The 15,728-nt window shown below is 48.3% G+C and overlaps 1 protein-coding gene and 1 long non-coding RNA gene across 3 annotated transcripts in view; one reads left to right on the top strand and one right to left on the bottom strand.

Moving 5' to 3' along the window:
- Positions 1–1,233: 1,233 nt before the first annotated feature.
- The window catches only part of Adamts16 (ADAM metallopeptidase with thrombospondin type 1 motif, 16), a 129,947-nt gene continuing 115,452 nt past the window's right edge, over positions 1,234–15,728 (bottom strand). For both annotated transcript variants that reach the window (XR_015621649.1, NM_001372015.3), the window contains 5 exon segments: positions 11,916–12,117; positions 11,630–11,824; positions 9,140–9,364; positions 3,539–3,686; positions 1,234–2,438 (listed from right to left, as the gene is read on the bottom strand). Coding sequence is in view for 1 of the 2 variants with exons in the window: in NM_001372015.3 (NP_001358944.1) it covers positions 2,323–2,438; positions 3,539–3,686; positions 9,140–9,364; positions 11,630–11,824; positions 11,916–12,117 (886 nt within the window). In the remaining variant the exon portion in view is untranslated.
- LOC134484982 (uncharacterized) lies at positions 9,013–13,714 on the top strand. The gene is made up of 2 exons (XR_015644937.1): positions 9,013–9,109; positions 13,473–13,714. It is a non-coding gene; the product is annotated as an uncharacterized LOC134484982 (long non-coding RNA).

The following is a 15,728-nucleotide window of genomic DNA, read 5'->3' as shown; positions in this document are numbered from 1 at the left end:
TCAGTGAATCAATAAGGTTGTGAGTCTAGTACTTCAGAATGTGTCACTCTAAATTCCTCAGTATCCTATAGATTTTTTTTTTGTCTGTCTCTTCAGGGAACACTATATAGTTTCTTTCTTGATCTGTGTGTAAAATGGGTTGTGGAGTCTCACCATGTAGATAGATGAGATGGCCTGTACTCAAGGCTGTGGTGTGCTCTTGCAGCAGCAAAGGTCCTTTGCAAGTGAAGCAGACAGCCTGAGTAAGTGGGCCAGCCATGGGAGCTGGCATTCCCATAGTGGATTAGTTGATGATCCCTTATGGGAAGGGGCCTGCCTCAATCACAGGATCATCAATGGCTTCCCATGGGCCCTAGCTAGGGCTGGATACTTCTAAGCCAAGGGGAGCACTTATGCTGGTTATTCTGATTGGTTAGTTTAGCCAGAGTGTGTGATGTGCTGGTCAAATCAATGCCAGACACTATGCTCTGTAAAAGTGCTTTCTAGAGGTGACTAACATTTGAATTACTAGTCTTTAAAAGAAGATTATGCTCCGGCCTATGAGTTGGCCTTAGCAGATGAGCCGAAGGCTCTACAGTAAATTAGAGGTTCTCCCTGAAACGCTGAAAATGTAGCTCAGTTGGTAGAGGGTTTGCCTTACAGGGACAAAGCTATTGTTCCATTCCTAGAACGTTACAAGCCAGGTATGGTGGCACACCCTGGTAATCTCAGCACTTGAGGAATAGAGGCAGGAGGATCAGAAGTTCATGGTCATTTTTAGCTACACAGTGGATGGCAGGCTAGCCTGAATGTAAACTGTACCTCAGTTTGCAGCCTGCTCTCTTAGCAGATTCACAGTCTGAATGGCGATGACATCTATTTTGTTTCCAGATTATAGGGTTCCACTAGAGAGCTCGAGGTGAGCTCTATAATCACTGAGCAGTCCCTTGAATGACTTCTTGTCTCTTTATACCTGTATGGGTTCTGCTTCTCAGGAGAGCCCCAAATAGGGCCAGTAGGGACTGCTCATTTATTCCCACATAGCACCAACCCTGCATCACCTACCCCTTACCCATCTCTCCTGCAGATCTGTCCTGTTCTCCATGGCACAGGTAGAGAATTTTTCTCTTAGGCCAATCACAGTTTTTCCATGACGTTCTAAAACCCTCTTAGAGATTGCTGTCTTGGCATCCCCTGCCATCCCTTCACCTCAGCAGTAGATCTCCAGAAAAACCATGAAGCGGTTCCAAAGCACACCATACAATATAAAATTTATTATAAAATTTCGGCAAATATAAATATCTGTGTTCCTACTGGGAAGGCCCTAGGTGGGAAAAGCAGAAATAAGCACCAATACTGAGGGAGAGGGGTAGAGAGGTTGGAGGTGGCCCTGGGCTTTTCCTTTGAAGGCCATTGGCCTTGGCTGTCAGCTCAGAACCAGTCAAACTCATGGGATGCATTTTAAAACCACTCAGCACACAAACCACAGCCTCGGGCTTAACACTATCAATGCTTTGGCCACTTGATTGAATTCGATTCCCGGGGACCCTCACTTTCCAGGGACACCTAGATTTTAGTGTAACGTGCCTTTCCGATCCCTCATTTAAAACAGAACAGCATTGAGAAAACAATTGAGACAGGAACTTCCTGTAAAAAGCCGAGGCGGAGACAAAGTATCAAAGTTGCTCCTCCAGCCCAGGGACCGGAAGTAGAGAAAGCACCTTAGCAGGAGTGTTGTTTATCCATTTCCAAGTATGCAAAGCCCTATATCAGAGCTCCCCACCCCCACCCACTCCCAGGTACATGTTCCAGGAGCCACGGGCGCAGTAAGGAGCTAGCCTATACCTGCTCCTCAAGGTCCATAAACTTTTCGTGATGAAAATGGGTTCTCCAAAGACGGAGGGAGGCTGGTGTGCTGGATGACAGAGATACGAACATTTTCCTGATTTCTTGGTCTTTTTCTTCTAAGCAACACATCCAGCATTTGCCAGATTGGATCTGGCTGTCTTTCGAATTTAATTTGGCTGGACATAAACATGGCGTTGGAAGGAGGGGGGGGGGGCTGCTTCCTACGCACTATAGCACCGACTCTCCCATCTACGTGCAGGAGGCCAGCCCGCAGGATCCTACTTCCCCACCCAACCAGGACAACGGAACATGCCTTTGTGGGTGCAATTATGTGTTCCCGCGCTCAGAAACACATGGATTCACTCTAGGTCAAAAGACCAAGTCCTTCTTCCAGCTCCTGTCGTTTTTTGGATGCATCCCAGTGCACACTGTGCAGCTCTCTCAGCTAGCCTCTCTCTGCCACGGGGACATCTTGTTACCAGGACTGGTCTCGGCTCACAGGTTGGACTTGGAACAGGTGTTGCAGCACTGCTTGCTGTAGAACCTGTGGCTGCACATGCCATGCTGTGGCACCAGGTAGCACCAGTGGAAGAGGTCTCTGCAGAAGGTGTCTAGAAACAAGCACACTGCGTGTCAGCCTGAGACTCTGACGAGAGAGCGCACTGGACTCCTACCAGCTACCTCTGTCGCACAAAGGAAAGTGATCTTCTTGTTGCTAAAGAAAAGCCCTCTCCAGGTTGGTTACCATTTGAATGTGAAACCTCACCTAGAGACTGTTTTGTCTGACCTCTTGGTCCCTAGTTGTTGATGGTGTTCTGGAAGTTTATGGAACCTTTAGGAGGCTCAGCTTTACTAGAAAAGGTGGGTGATGAGGGGTAGGTTGTGAGGCTTTAGAGCCTGGCGTTGGCTTTCCTGCCTGTCTCCATTTCTGATGATGGATACAATGTGATCAGCTACCTTACACTCCTGTTCCCTCCCCCACCCAGCCCCTACTTCCGGGACTGTATCCCCAGGTACTGTAAGCCAAGGGTGGAGGGGGAAATCAACTCCTCGAAGGTACTTCCTGTGACGTATTTGGTCACAGCAAGCAGACAGTTACTAATATGAGGTGTTAAAGGGGTTTTGCAGGATGGTTGCTTTCATGAAATCCTTCTTAAAAAACTGGGGTCTTCTTGTGCTAAAGGCACTGATCCAACTCCTTGTTCATCTGGGATATGCAAAACATGGATGCCGACCGAATGCCATCCACCTGGTTCTCAGGATGAGCCCAGCTGCAGGCTGCCTCTCAGATGACCTGATCTAAGATTCTGCCCAGGCATCCAGAGCATTTAGGTTCATCCATTGCCTAAGGCTTTTGCATGTACACAAGGATGGCTTTTAGAGTCTGCCCAAGGAATAAGGAGGTTTTATGTTATTTGTGGTTACTTTTGTTAAAATAATTACCACAAGTAGCATACAAAAAGAGGTAAGCATATGCCCTTTAAAGGAGAGAGACATCAAAAAAGGCTCTGTCCCTTCTTGGGTGGGATGAGAATGGCAGGGATAGCTTTGTGACTATTTCATTGTAAAAGTGGAGGGGAAGAAAATATGGAAAGGCCCCAACTCCAGGGTGTCCCAGCTAGCACCCCTATCTCCTGAGATCTTCTAATGAATGTCTCCAGAAGTTTGACATCAATACCAGAAGGTTCAGTCAGACAGCTCTGGCACTCACCTCTCTTCTCTGCAATAGGGCAGAAATGGGTGTTGCACGCTGAGGAGGTCTCGGGTTTCTCATGCAGGAAGCAATCCGAGGCCGGCTGTCCCCCCAGCAGACACTGCACGGTTCTCCTCTGCACACCACCCCCACAGCTGGCTGTGCACTGCAAAAGACACACACAACAATCACAAGCTGCCAGGATGTCAGTCAGCTCAGCTCAACCACTGTCATGCCCACTCATCAGAGGGCAGAGACATGGCCAAAGGTGGAGATCTCCGAAGGGAAGTGATGCTTGGCCCCAATGCAGGCAGGGCCGCTCCATCTCACCATTTCCCCAGCATGCACCACGGTATATGTCCATATTTTTCCCAGAGCACCACAAACCAGCCTATGCTGTGGATGCTCTGTTACACTCATCTGGCTACCATCACCCTTCTTGAGGACCAAGAGAAGACAACCTTCGGGTGTTGGGATGCTCTCAGGTGGGGATCTGATGCTGCAACCTCAACTACAGTTTTCCAGGATCAGCATGATTGGGCACAGTATACTTGCTAAAGACATTGGTACAGGAACTCAAGTTCCTCTGGATTGGCTTAGGATTTCCTCAACTCAGAGACAGTGTAAAAAGGAAAAGACTTAGATCCTGTCTCCACGTAAGTTATCACAGGTTACTCTTGTGTAAAAAGCAAAACAAAACAAAACATCAAGGAACCTTTCCCCCACTCATTTTGGTTTCTGTTTAAGGTATTCGGGTTATGTGGTTGTTGATTGACACTGAGTCCAGGGACAGGTACTTTCTCAACGGTGTGGTGCTTTGTCTTGAATTTGGCCTTATTATGCCCATGGTGCCAAAACTCTATTGCTCCTTCTCTTGCCTGCCTCTGTTTTGAAGGCAGCCATATTCAGGGTTAACTATAGAAATGAGCCTGTGTCTAGAATATTCTTGGATGAGTCACTGATGGACATAGGAAGCTAGTGCATGCAGGAGGAGACCAGGTTGCTTTCTCATGGCAAGAAGGAACAGTGTCTTTGGGGACAAGATGGCATCTTCCTTGAGAAGACTGGGGAGCCACAGGGATGTTCAACTACAGGCCCAGGACTCCTAGGCCTGGGCCAGCATGGCCTCCAGGGGCTCTTTGAGTTAGGGCATCATGTCTCAGCACTGTAATCATCAGTAGTGCAGGGAGAATGGAGCAAGAGCTACAAAGGTCAGTTCACCAGCTGACATGGCACGAAAACTGCTCAGGGACCCTCAGACACTAGCTGTGGGCAAAAGTGTCAAGACGAATAGTGAGACTGAGAGAGAACTCTCATGGGCCCACGGAGAGTAGTTTATCCAAGAAAGGAAACAGCACAAGTCTAGACTGGATGATAGAAGCCTTCTTCAGGCATATGTTAAGAATGTGAGCAGTTAAAGGGACACCTGGACGAAGATGAGGTCAGTTCTCAGATGGGATGCCCTGGCGTGTGGCAGGCAAATGGAACAGTTGCTTAACTTTCAGGAATCATACTGTGAAAGTTCAGGACATGCATGACTCCCACCTGCTGCTGACCTACACTTTCAAGGCAGCACACTGGAGCTGTCCCACTCCCGGGGGCATCAGGAGAGGAACCAGCTCTCCCTTGTTCACAGCAAACTACTAGTGTCACCCAACTGGATGCTGAACTTGTCCTTGCTGCCCTCTACCATCAGAGCACTCAGGGTGACTTACCATCAGAGCATTTAGTGGGACTAGAGTTTAGCATCCCATCAAACAAATCACCTCCCCTTCCCCAGTGAGGAGTGAGGGAAGTTGGACACACAGTCCTGGGAATCTCAGCTAAAGGAAATGCATCTCGTCATTTCTTCTTTGAGTAAAGCACGGTCAGGCCCTGAAGCCTATGGCTGGAACATTTCCTAGAGCTATACTCCTTCACTTCAAGATCAGTGAAAGTCACCCACAGTTCAGTTTCAACTTGTAACTATGGCAACCAGAACAAACAATGCTTTAGCCTCTCGTTTTGTTTTTGAGTCCCTCCAGGGGCAGGTGGGTCAGCAAGTTTCTCACTGTGTGTATGTTGCAAAAGCTTGCCCTTCATTCTTTGCTCTGTGCATGTCAGCCCTTCCCCCCTCCCCCAATTCAGCTCAGGGGACACTGAGAGCTCTTGGGGATGGGCAAACAGGACTGAAACAGCAATGGGCCCTGGTCTCACAGGGGACATCTGCAGCCATTTCTACCCACCTGGCTCTCATTCTTCAAACTGAACCTGTTCCTGTTCAGCCGAGGACTCTACTCAGCGTGACAGTGAAATATGTCTAACCTTATAACACTGCTTCACAGTATCTTCTACAAGGCCAGCTCTTGAAAACCATGTAATCGAGCTACCAAAATAAAGCCTATGCCAGGGTAGGAGGGGGATACCCAGAGGGGCACCACTCTCTCAGAGAAGGGAAAGGATTGCGGGTAGAACTGTGTGTGTGGGGGAGGGGCAGGAAAGGAGACAGAGATTAGGATGTAAAAATGACATAAATGCAAAATATCTCCTAATGTTTTACCTAAGTTATGATTCTGAGTTGGGCTGCATTCTCAGCTCCGCTGTGCAGGCTCGGGGGGGGGGGGTGGTGGTGGCACAGACTGGATATACTTCGAGGTTTTAAAGCTGTCATGTTTGGTTTGATGTGCCTTGCCATCGATTCATTCCTTTAATTACAACTATTAAATCACCCCTCACTCCTCTATCAGGCTGTGCTCTTAGCATTCAACACTCACTGATAGACACGGGGACCCAGCACGTGGCTTCACATTCCTGGTGAAGCCTCTGATCAGTGTGTGGTCCTCAGCCTGACTGTGCAGCAGCCGTGGGCTCTCAGGCTGTCAGCCATGCCAACTCCATACCTTTACCTCCCAGTCACCCCACCCTCTCTGTTTCATCCCTGGTGATTCAGAATCCCTGGTTTAGAGAACTTGAGAATTCCCCATGGGGGAAAATATTTTTATAAGGAACAGCCTCTCGACCTCCCAATATCAGACTGAAAGAAAAAAAGACGTTCGGGCTCAAAATTTTGGCAATGTTCTGAATCGATAAAGATTGCCATATACGAGGAGATGAAAAGAAAATATGAAGCTGGAAGATGTGTATTTCTTTTTCTCTCCAGGGAAGGGAAAATGTGGAAATTGTTTATCAAGTATGCAAACATAGTGGCTTCAAATTTAGCTGTATGTTTAGGATTTTCATCACAGAATTCTTGGGTCTTCCATTTACACACAGATAAGATGCTCCTGGGGCTCTTGGAAGCCAGCAGCTCCAGGGCTGGAGGGCAAGGAGCCAGCAGGGGCCAGAAGGTTCAGTTGGATGCTTGCTGTGGCCAAGCCAGTGACAGCAACTTTGGGAGGAAGAAGGTTCAGTGGACTGGGCCATCAAAGCTTCGCCATCTTCCTGAGGTTTCTCAGGACGTCCACTGAGCAATCTGCTGGTGGCATGGAGTGTCTGTACTCTGTGTGTGCTTCCTTCTCTCTCTCTCTACAATTGTCACAGGGCTGTGGTCATAGTTGTCATCTACGAAGCCAACATTGTCATCTGTGACACAACTGCTGACCTTACATAGTCAATGACCTTCTCAAATAACCTGTATTACCCTAGTGGTGGAGCTTTGAAACACTCATCTCTGACATGTAAAGTGAGAAGTTTAACAGGTGATCACGTTTAAGCAGTTCCCAGGCCCCAGCAGCATGGGAACCACCAGATCCTCAGTCCTGACTGAAATGATTTAGGTCAACCTTATACCATGATACATCATAACCTGAGAGGATAAACAAAACCCTTTTTGAGTTTGACCCCGGATAGCAAATCACCACAATGTCCTTTAACTGGGACAGGACTAAGCCTGCCTGTAGTGGAGGGTCAGCCAGTCACAGACCATCCATTACTACCTGAAAATTTTCCAATTTGGAAATTTTCCACAGTTTATGGGTAGGGTCGCAGTTACAAATGCTTATGGCAAACATACAACATAAGCTATTTCTTGCTCCTTAAGGGTTATGGTATTGCATCAACAAATGAATCACAGTGGATATAAACTGTAGTCAGTTGATACAAATGACTCATTAGACAGATCAGGCATTTCAGACCCACCAAAAATATTGGGAGACATACAGTAGATTTTAGGTTTGGGCCAAGCGAGGTATTGATAAACCTCTATGCTCCAAGAGCCCAGACTATGATAGAGTTGATCCCGGCTGGGGCTGGGATGAGCATCTGGGTGGGCCAATTCCTCTAGTCTTGGGGGTCACATAGCCACAAGCACTGTCTACTTCTTGGGCTTTGACCTAGCACCTATTCTTGCAGTTATTTTTCTCCCCAGGAACAACTGTGAAGACAGACGCTGCTTTGCCTGCAGTGATAGTGAGTTCGCCTGGCTCTTAAATCCTAGAAACTTACACACATGAAAACAGTCACCAGCCTTTTGAACTAGGAGGGTGAGCACCAGGCTGAAGAGTTAACTTGTGTGCCACATAGAGCATCCTGTGCAGGGTCGGGTGTTTCCCAGCATGTGTCCTGTTTTGGAGGCTATGGAAGTTTTAGGAGGTAGGGCCTAGCTAGAGAAAGCGGGTTGGGGGGGGGGTTGGGGGAAGTCTTGGGCCGTGTGACTCTATCTGGCTACTAGAACAGAGCAGATGCAGGCCAGAGAGGTGGCTTTAGGTATGTCAGTTGAATGCAGGCCTCAGCAGATGAGTTTACCCAATCTGGAGCAGTGAGTGAGGAGGCAGGGCACAGGTGAGTGACAGGCATACAGAACCCAATCCCAGGCAGTGAGTGAGGAGGCGGGGCATAGGTGAGTGATAGACGTGTAGAACCAGGGCTTGAGTAACAGAAAGAAGCCCAAGGGACTCAGGTGCCCAGAATCAGGTAGAAACCAGACATGGAAGGAGGGAAAGCCATAAGAAGGAAGTGAGGCAATGGGTAAGGAGGAGAAGGGTGGGAATGCCAAAGCCCCTGGAACAGTGGTTCTCAACCTTTCTAACATTGTGACCTTGTAATACCGTTCCCTATGCTGTGGTAACCCCCAATCATATAATTATTTTTACTGCTACTTCACAACTATAATTTTGCAACTGTTATGAATCATGATGTAAATATTTGTGTTTTCTGATGGTCTTAGGTGACCCCTGTAAAAGGGTCATCAGACGCCCAAAGGGGTCACGATCCACGATTGAGAACCACTGCCCCAAAGGAACCCTGCCCACCCTCAGCCCAGGCTGCTACTCTAGGGGCCAGGCACCATGTGAAATTCCCCACCTCATTTTCCTAGCCACTTGGTTAGCTATAAACCAACCACTGCTGATTTACTGTGGGTTTCATACTTTTCCATTCACACCCATCTCTGGGGAATCCCTACCCAGGTTTTACCAAGGGTATAACATTTCCTTAGAGTTGACGGCATAAACGTTTGTGATGACACACAGGGGCCTAATAAGGTTCGGCAACATCCATTCTCAGTAAGCCACACCCACCCTCGAGGGCCCACCCACATGCAGGAGAGAAAGATCAGGAGGGCTCAGTGGGCTTTAGAGAACTCACCCCAACAGGGAGCTGCGCCTTCTCAATGTGAGCCAACTATTAACATAAGCGTCTTACCAGAGACCAGGGTGAGGCAAACCAGCTGCCTCTTGGGGGCCCTGAAGCAGCATACGGAGGGTGCTTGGGGCAGGGAATCAGGCCGCAAGCACGTTCCAGTTCCAGGTCAGGCTTTGGCAGATGCAAGCACTTCTTGGAGGCCAGCTCTCGGTACTTTCCGGAGACGTACTTCTCAGCACACCTGAGAACTCTATGCTGTGTTCCTCTCTGGCATGTCGCAGAGCACTGTGAAGAAGGGTTTTTGAGTGACATCAATGACTCGAGTGTGCCCCGATGAAATTGCTTTAACACTTATATAAATATAGACGTTTCATGGCTTGGGCCTTGGCATCTAAAAAAGTGTTGTAATATGCAACGCTAAGAAAATCTGAGGTGGATTTTGTGGAACGAGTTTGGGCGTTGTCCCACAATGTCAGGTGTTGTGGCACAGGGTCAGGTGTTGTGGCACAGGGTTGGGTGTTGTGCTGCCTAGGCAGGAGATGGCAAACTTAAAACCCTGTCTCAAAACAAGAAGAAAACCGCCACAACATAGAAGCATGGCATTATGGGTAATAAATAGGACTGGTCCAAAGAGAACCCACATGGGGGCAATTACAGGACGGTTTTACTGAAAAATCTAAGTGTTGGCCTGTCACTGATAACATTAGAGTGACTTTATGAACTAAGACATGGAATGAATCACAGCTCCCTGTATCACCCCCACGCCTCCTCTGCAGCCACAATATGGGCCCCTAGAGTGTTCCAGTGTTCAGAAACCTTTCCTAGAAATCTGAGTGGTTCCTGGAAGCAACCAGGCAGGGGGAGGGAGAGCATTTGCTCCCTTGGGGATACATGCCAAGCTCGAGCCATCCTTCAGTCTAACCCCTGCATGAGCAGAGAGGCTGCACAGACCGACATGTGGACAGAAGAGCATCAGCTAAGCAGAAATGGCTCCTGAGAGCGACATCCCATTACCACAGGCCAGTGCTGGTGTCTCAGCAGGGGCCCCAGCTCAGAGGAAGAGGGAGGGAGGAAAGAAGGAAGGGCTGGGGGGAGAGATTGTAGGATTTTGCTAGTGTAGATTGGCAATACTGGACAGCCTCAGGACCAGTGGACCAAGGTGCCAGCAGGAAATCTAAGGGAGTCGAGGTTTCTACACTCACTGGCTTCCAAGTGACTTCCGTGACCCCATCAGCCAAGACAAAGTCCCCACTGGAAGACAATTCTATGCTGTTTATTGAGTATGGTACAGGGCATACTGCTGGCGTCTGTCTGTCTCTGTCTTTGTGTGTGTGTATATCTGGCTGTGTGTGTTTGCGCATTAGTGTGTGTGTGTGTGTGTGTGTGTTCACGCATACTCTGGGCATATGTGTGTGTGAGAGCTTGGTGTTTTAAATTTCGTGTTAAGGATTTTCTCCCTGGACACAGCTGATCGAAATACGCAGCCTAAGTATCCTGCTCTTCTTCACATGCAGCTTCAGAGGTTTGTCCAGCAGCTCTTCAAATAAAGGCAGAAATCCACTCAGAGGCACTCATCCATTTGCTCTAGGGGAAACGGAACCTGGGGGCTCTCTATTAGCAGCTGCAAGCTTACTTTACCCAGCATGCAATGCTGCATTTAAGGTTCAGTGACCAACTGTCTCAGACACAAAGCCAGGGGTCATCTGCCTCCTTAACGAAAGCACTGCTTAAGGCATGTGGGGAAATGGGACACCATAGGCTCTTCTGTGAGAAATATGAGCAGGACCAGCACCAAGTATTGGCTTTCTTTCCCAGCTGCTGCAGGAAGGGAGGGGAGGGGGTGTGAGGAAGGGAGGAGAGAGAGAGAGAGAGAGAGAGAGAGAGAGAGAGAGAGAGAGAGTTTTTTTTTCCTGTGTAACAGCCCTGTCTGCCCTGGAACTCAGAACAGAACAATGATTTCTTAATACTCTATGTAGACAGTACATCCTTGGCTCGTGTGGCAAGATTTCTGAGGCCTCTTAGGCCTCACTTAGGCCAAAGCTCATCAGGAAGCCTTTAAACTCTAAGCTCAGATCTCTGCGGCTAGTCCTCCTGTGTGGGGTCTGGGTATTCCCAAACAGTATGAATAAGGACGTGGATGTGCCCTTCATTTACACTTATGCTGTCGCTGGCTACGTAGCCAGTGGTTCAGCACAGACAACCTAAAGCATTTCTACAAACATAAGCTGGCTGCCCATCAAGCCTATCTTGAGAAATGGGCCCTGTGTTTGCTGAATTAGCATGTCTTCTCTCTAATCTGCCCAAGGTTTAATAAAGGCTATCAACATTCTTCAGTCACGGTATCACTGTAAGGAAGGATCCAACATGGAGGGAGGTCAGGCTGCATGGGTGCCAGTGATAGGAGAGCATGAATCAGAGTGCTGACTGACTCAAGGCATAGGAAACTGAACGTGGGCAGAGTGAGGAGTCACAGTGAAGGTAGAGGAAGCAGAAGCAGGCAGCTTGGAGGGTAGAGGTTGACTCCACTCTGAGGGGATCCGGTGAGCATACCGGGGACCAGGCAGATACCAGCCACTGTAGCTTCTTATGCTTGTGGCAGCGCTTGAGCAGGCAGACTTGGTGGGTCCGAGGCTTGGGTTCCGAAGTGCAGGCCGTGTCATGCAGCAGCTGGGCTCGAGCTGAGGGGTTGGTGCTCTTGCAGGCCACTGTCCTCTTCCTCCAGCCCTTCCCACAGGTCCGTGAGCACTGCACACCAGAGTAAGTGAGCAAAACTCTCGGCAAAGGTGTTCCACAGCGTGAGGTCCAGCCATCACCCCTTCTCAGCCCACCTGCTTACCTCTGCCCAGGGCCCAGTGCTCCAAGCAGGTGGGCAGCTCTGAGAGTTGCAGGCTTGGTGAAGGGGGGGTGCAGGCTGTGGACACAGGCTGGCTGAGATGGACTCCTCACGGTAGTGTGCCCTCCGTGTACAGTGCACGGGCCTGCTCTGGGTGCCCCCACCACATGTCCGGCTGCATGTGCTCCAGTTTCCCACAGACCAGCTGGTGGGGGACACAGAAGCCCACAGTGAGGGAAGGGATGGTGTCCTGGCTCAAAGGCAATAGGCACATATATGGGGTGCCAGAAGCTCATGGTTTTCCAGTGACACTTTACACAAGCATAGTGCTTTCCAGCCACACTTTTCATAGAGAGGACATTTAGACTAGCGCTAGTTATGCCTCGCAAACTTTCAGGGGAATTTGGTTTCCCTGTACTTGTCAACCACCAACCTTAGAAGAGATTTCTGATCTACCTCTAAACTTAAAAAAATAAAATAAAAACAGAAACCTTTAACCATTCCCCAAATAAAAGAACTTCCTGTTCATACACACTCAGCTTCAACAGTCATCTGTGAACACCCGACCTTAACGTATGTAACACGCATGTGCAAATTGTACTTGTAGGCAAATGGAACACAGCTATTTCAATATAAAATCTGCAATTCAGCTACTTCAATATAAAATTTTCATGCAGATTTCAGAGTTATTTCTATGTGCATTCCTTGAAGATTCAAATTCTGTTTTAAAAAGCACAGTTACAATACCATTCTGGCATCTATCATATGATGGTGCCATGATACCGTTCTAACATATCTAACACATGATGGTATTTAACATGTGAGACATGGAGGGGTTGGACGGGTAGTGGGGGTAAATATGATCACAATGTATTGTATGACTAGATGGAGTTCTCCGAGAACTCACTCGCTTCTGTTCCATGACGAGAGCTGCTTCTTTATTCTCTTACCTCTTACAACTTGCTACTGTTTGTTTGTTTTTCTGATTACAGGATTTTGAGCACATGTCTCTGTCTCTGTCTGTCCTAGCAGTCAGATAATTCTGATTTGGTTTGACTTCTCCTGCCGCCATTCAGGCCCTGCCAGTCCTTTTGATAAGAGGTTGTGACAGACCCCATCTGTATGATGTTTACTCCCAATGCTACACAGCCGATCCCCTCTCCCATTTTAAAAGCATCCTTGTCAATGGATATGCTGGCTGGAGAAGGAAGATGGAATGGAAGTGGGTCCAAGTTCAGCCCAGTGGCGCTCTGCTAGGTTAGAGCTTAGCCTGATTCTGTCTGCACAGCCTTGTGTAGGAGGGCTTCATGGCCATGGTGCTCAGCTGGTACAAGTGGGATGAAGAAGGTACACGAGTCAGTGGAGGCTTTTGCCTATAAAGTCTCCTTGGTTGAGTTGGTAACTCTTTTCACAGTCCTAAGGATAGGGTGATAAATCTGAAAGAAGAGGAAGCTGATGACATTTCCCGGAAGAGATAGGGAAACTTCCTGGAAGAGAAGGGGAGACACCACACTGAGCTACTGATAGCCACGTCTAACTCTGTAACATCTTCACCTTCAGTTGTATCGGACTGCCTGGAGGAGCTGTACGCTGTTTGATTCCTGAAAAAGATTCCATCATGCTGCAAAGTGGATTGTAAAAGGCTAGTAATGTAAACTTTGAGACACATAAAAAGGAAATATGCAAGGGATCGAGGAACTGATCCCACGTCAACTGTGGGAACATATCGGATTCTCGGTATCAGCTAGATGCGTGCTTTTTATTACATGCTAAGCAAATAAATGGCACATCCTTCTGGCGAAGGACTTTGTCTGCTGCCGTGGTGGTGTGACGGCTCTGCGTTTCAATCCTCTTGGCTGCTCCTCGGCCACCTCCGTGTGCTTTCATGTTTTTATGTTTCCCCATCTCTTACGCTCGCTCTCAGCTCCGCAGCCTTATAAATGGTAATTGGTGTCCACACTGGGGCTGTGAAAGACATCTTGGCTGCTCGCAGGCTTTCCACACCTCCTCCTTAAGTCTCCTGTCTCCACCATCTTAAGCCACTCCAACCAGGCTGATCTGTTCTCTGCCCCTCTCCCTTAACTGCAGGTCATTAAGAAAAGCCTTCTGCACAGAGATCGTGCAGATCTTGTCTGTAAGTGCCAAGTATCTGCTTTGCTTCACAGGGGCAGCTCAGGGGAAATGCCTTCATTCCAGTTTAGGAGTGAACTGCAACCCTTTTAGCTCCTTTCTGACCAAGGGAGGGTTCCCCGAGCAAAGCTGACTAGGGACCAGCAGTGACTGCTTCTTTTAATTTGCCTGTCTTTACCCGGTGGTAACAAGAAAGCTACCTTTTCTCAGCCAGTCAGAGTTCCTAGGCAGGGAATGGTGCATCCAACTTTCACTGTGGGAACTGCCACACAGAGCCTCTGTGTGTGGATCTCACCACTGCTGTGAGCTATAGAGAGAGTTGCTGCTTTCTCTCAGAGTGTACGTTGAATTTCTTGGAGTCATTTATTCGACATTAAGTATCTGCACTGATCAACAGCTACTAAGGTTTGGGGATGGAATGTCCCTCAAATCCAGGGTGTTGACGACTTGGTACTAGCCCTTGGTGTCTTTGCCATAGGTAGGGAATGTTAAGAGGTAGGGCCTAATGACAGGACATTAGGTCACTGGAGCATGCCCTTGAAAGGGATGCTGGGACTCCAGCTCCTCTGGTCTCTCATCTGCTTCCAAGTCACTATGAGACAATAGCCATCTCACTTGTCCATTCCTGCTATGATGTGATGTTTTCTCACAAGCCCATACAACAGGGAAACCAGCTATCAAAACCTCTACGACCTTGAGCCAAAATGAACTCTTCCTCCTTTTTTTTTTCTTTCTGATTCATCCCCTGAACTTGTGTAGAAGCGGAGCACTGACTGACATACCAGGTAGTCCACATTTCTCAGTTAAATACTCCCCCACCCATTCTTAAAGTTAAAAATAACATGTGGCCATGTGGCTTCATTCTACTGTCTGTTGGCTCTGTTGGAACTTGAAGACCAGCATTCTGTTCTGTTTTCTAGGTTAGCCCTCAGTGAGTGCTATCAGATACAATAAACATAGGGAACAGTGATCATATAACTCCAAGTGACAGCATGCCTGTAAGAAGCTCTAAGGAGAGTTAGGCACACATTACTAGAGCTCATCTGACAGATGGGAACACAGAGAACAGTTATAGCGTGGAGGCTCCTGCTTGAGCATTTACTAGCAGACGAGTCTTTCACATCCCTGTGTCTATAACCTGTCTTTCACAGGTAACAGCATCTATCAGCCCACTCAGGTCCCTCATGAAGCTATCTTCTTTACATTTGTGAGCCCTGACGAGCTCAGTGACACCTCCACCCAGTCAGTAAACGCTGGGCATATAGCAGCCATGTGCTTCCAGCACATATGGGAACGGCACCAGGTACATAGGTTTGGTAGACTCTCACAGTCTTCAGGCATGTGCTGATCTCTTGAACAATGCACACAGAATCTCCAGGTCCTAACATGTAGCAAGCATGGAAGGCTCAGAAATCATGGTGCAATATGACTGCTGTACTGTCTCCTGCCTTCTTCACTAAAGGTAGTTCACACAGATGGCAGGCAAATGCTGATCAGAGGGCCTTCTTTGAGTCTTTCTAGGACTTCATGCAGTGTCTAGCCCTGCTATCTAGGTCAGGATGGAAAGCCTGCCCCTGACAACTGGCTGGCATAGGGCAAGTGCTGGTGCCAGGCCCTCTCCAGAACCTTGAGGATTGGCACTTTACAGTTACTTAATTTTCTTTAGCCTCAAAGATTTGGGCTGAT

This window comes from Rattus norvegicus, chromosome 1, assembly GCF_021556685.1.
Source record: "Rattus norvegicus strain SHRSP/BbbUtx chromosome 1, alternate assembly SHRSP_T2T, whole genome shotgun sequence".
NCBI classification, from domain to species: Eukaryota; Metazoa; Chordata; class Mammalia; order Rodentia; family Muridae; genus Rattus; species Rattus norvegicus.
Note: the sequence above shows the minus strand (reverse complement) of the source record. Positions and strands in the feature narration are given on the sequence as shown.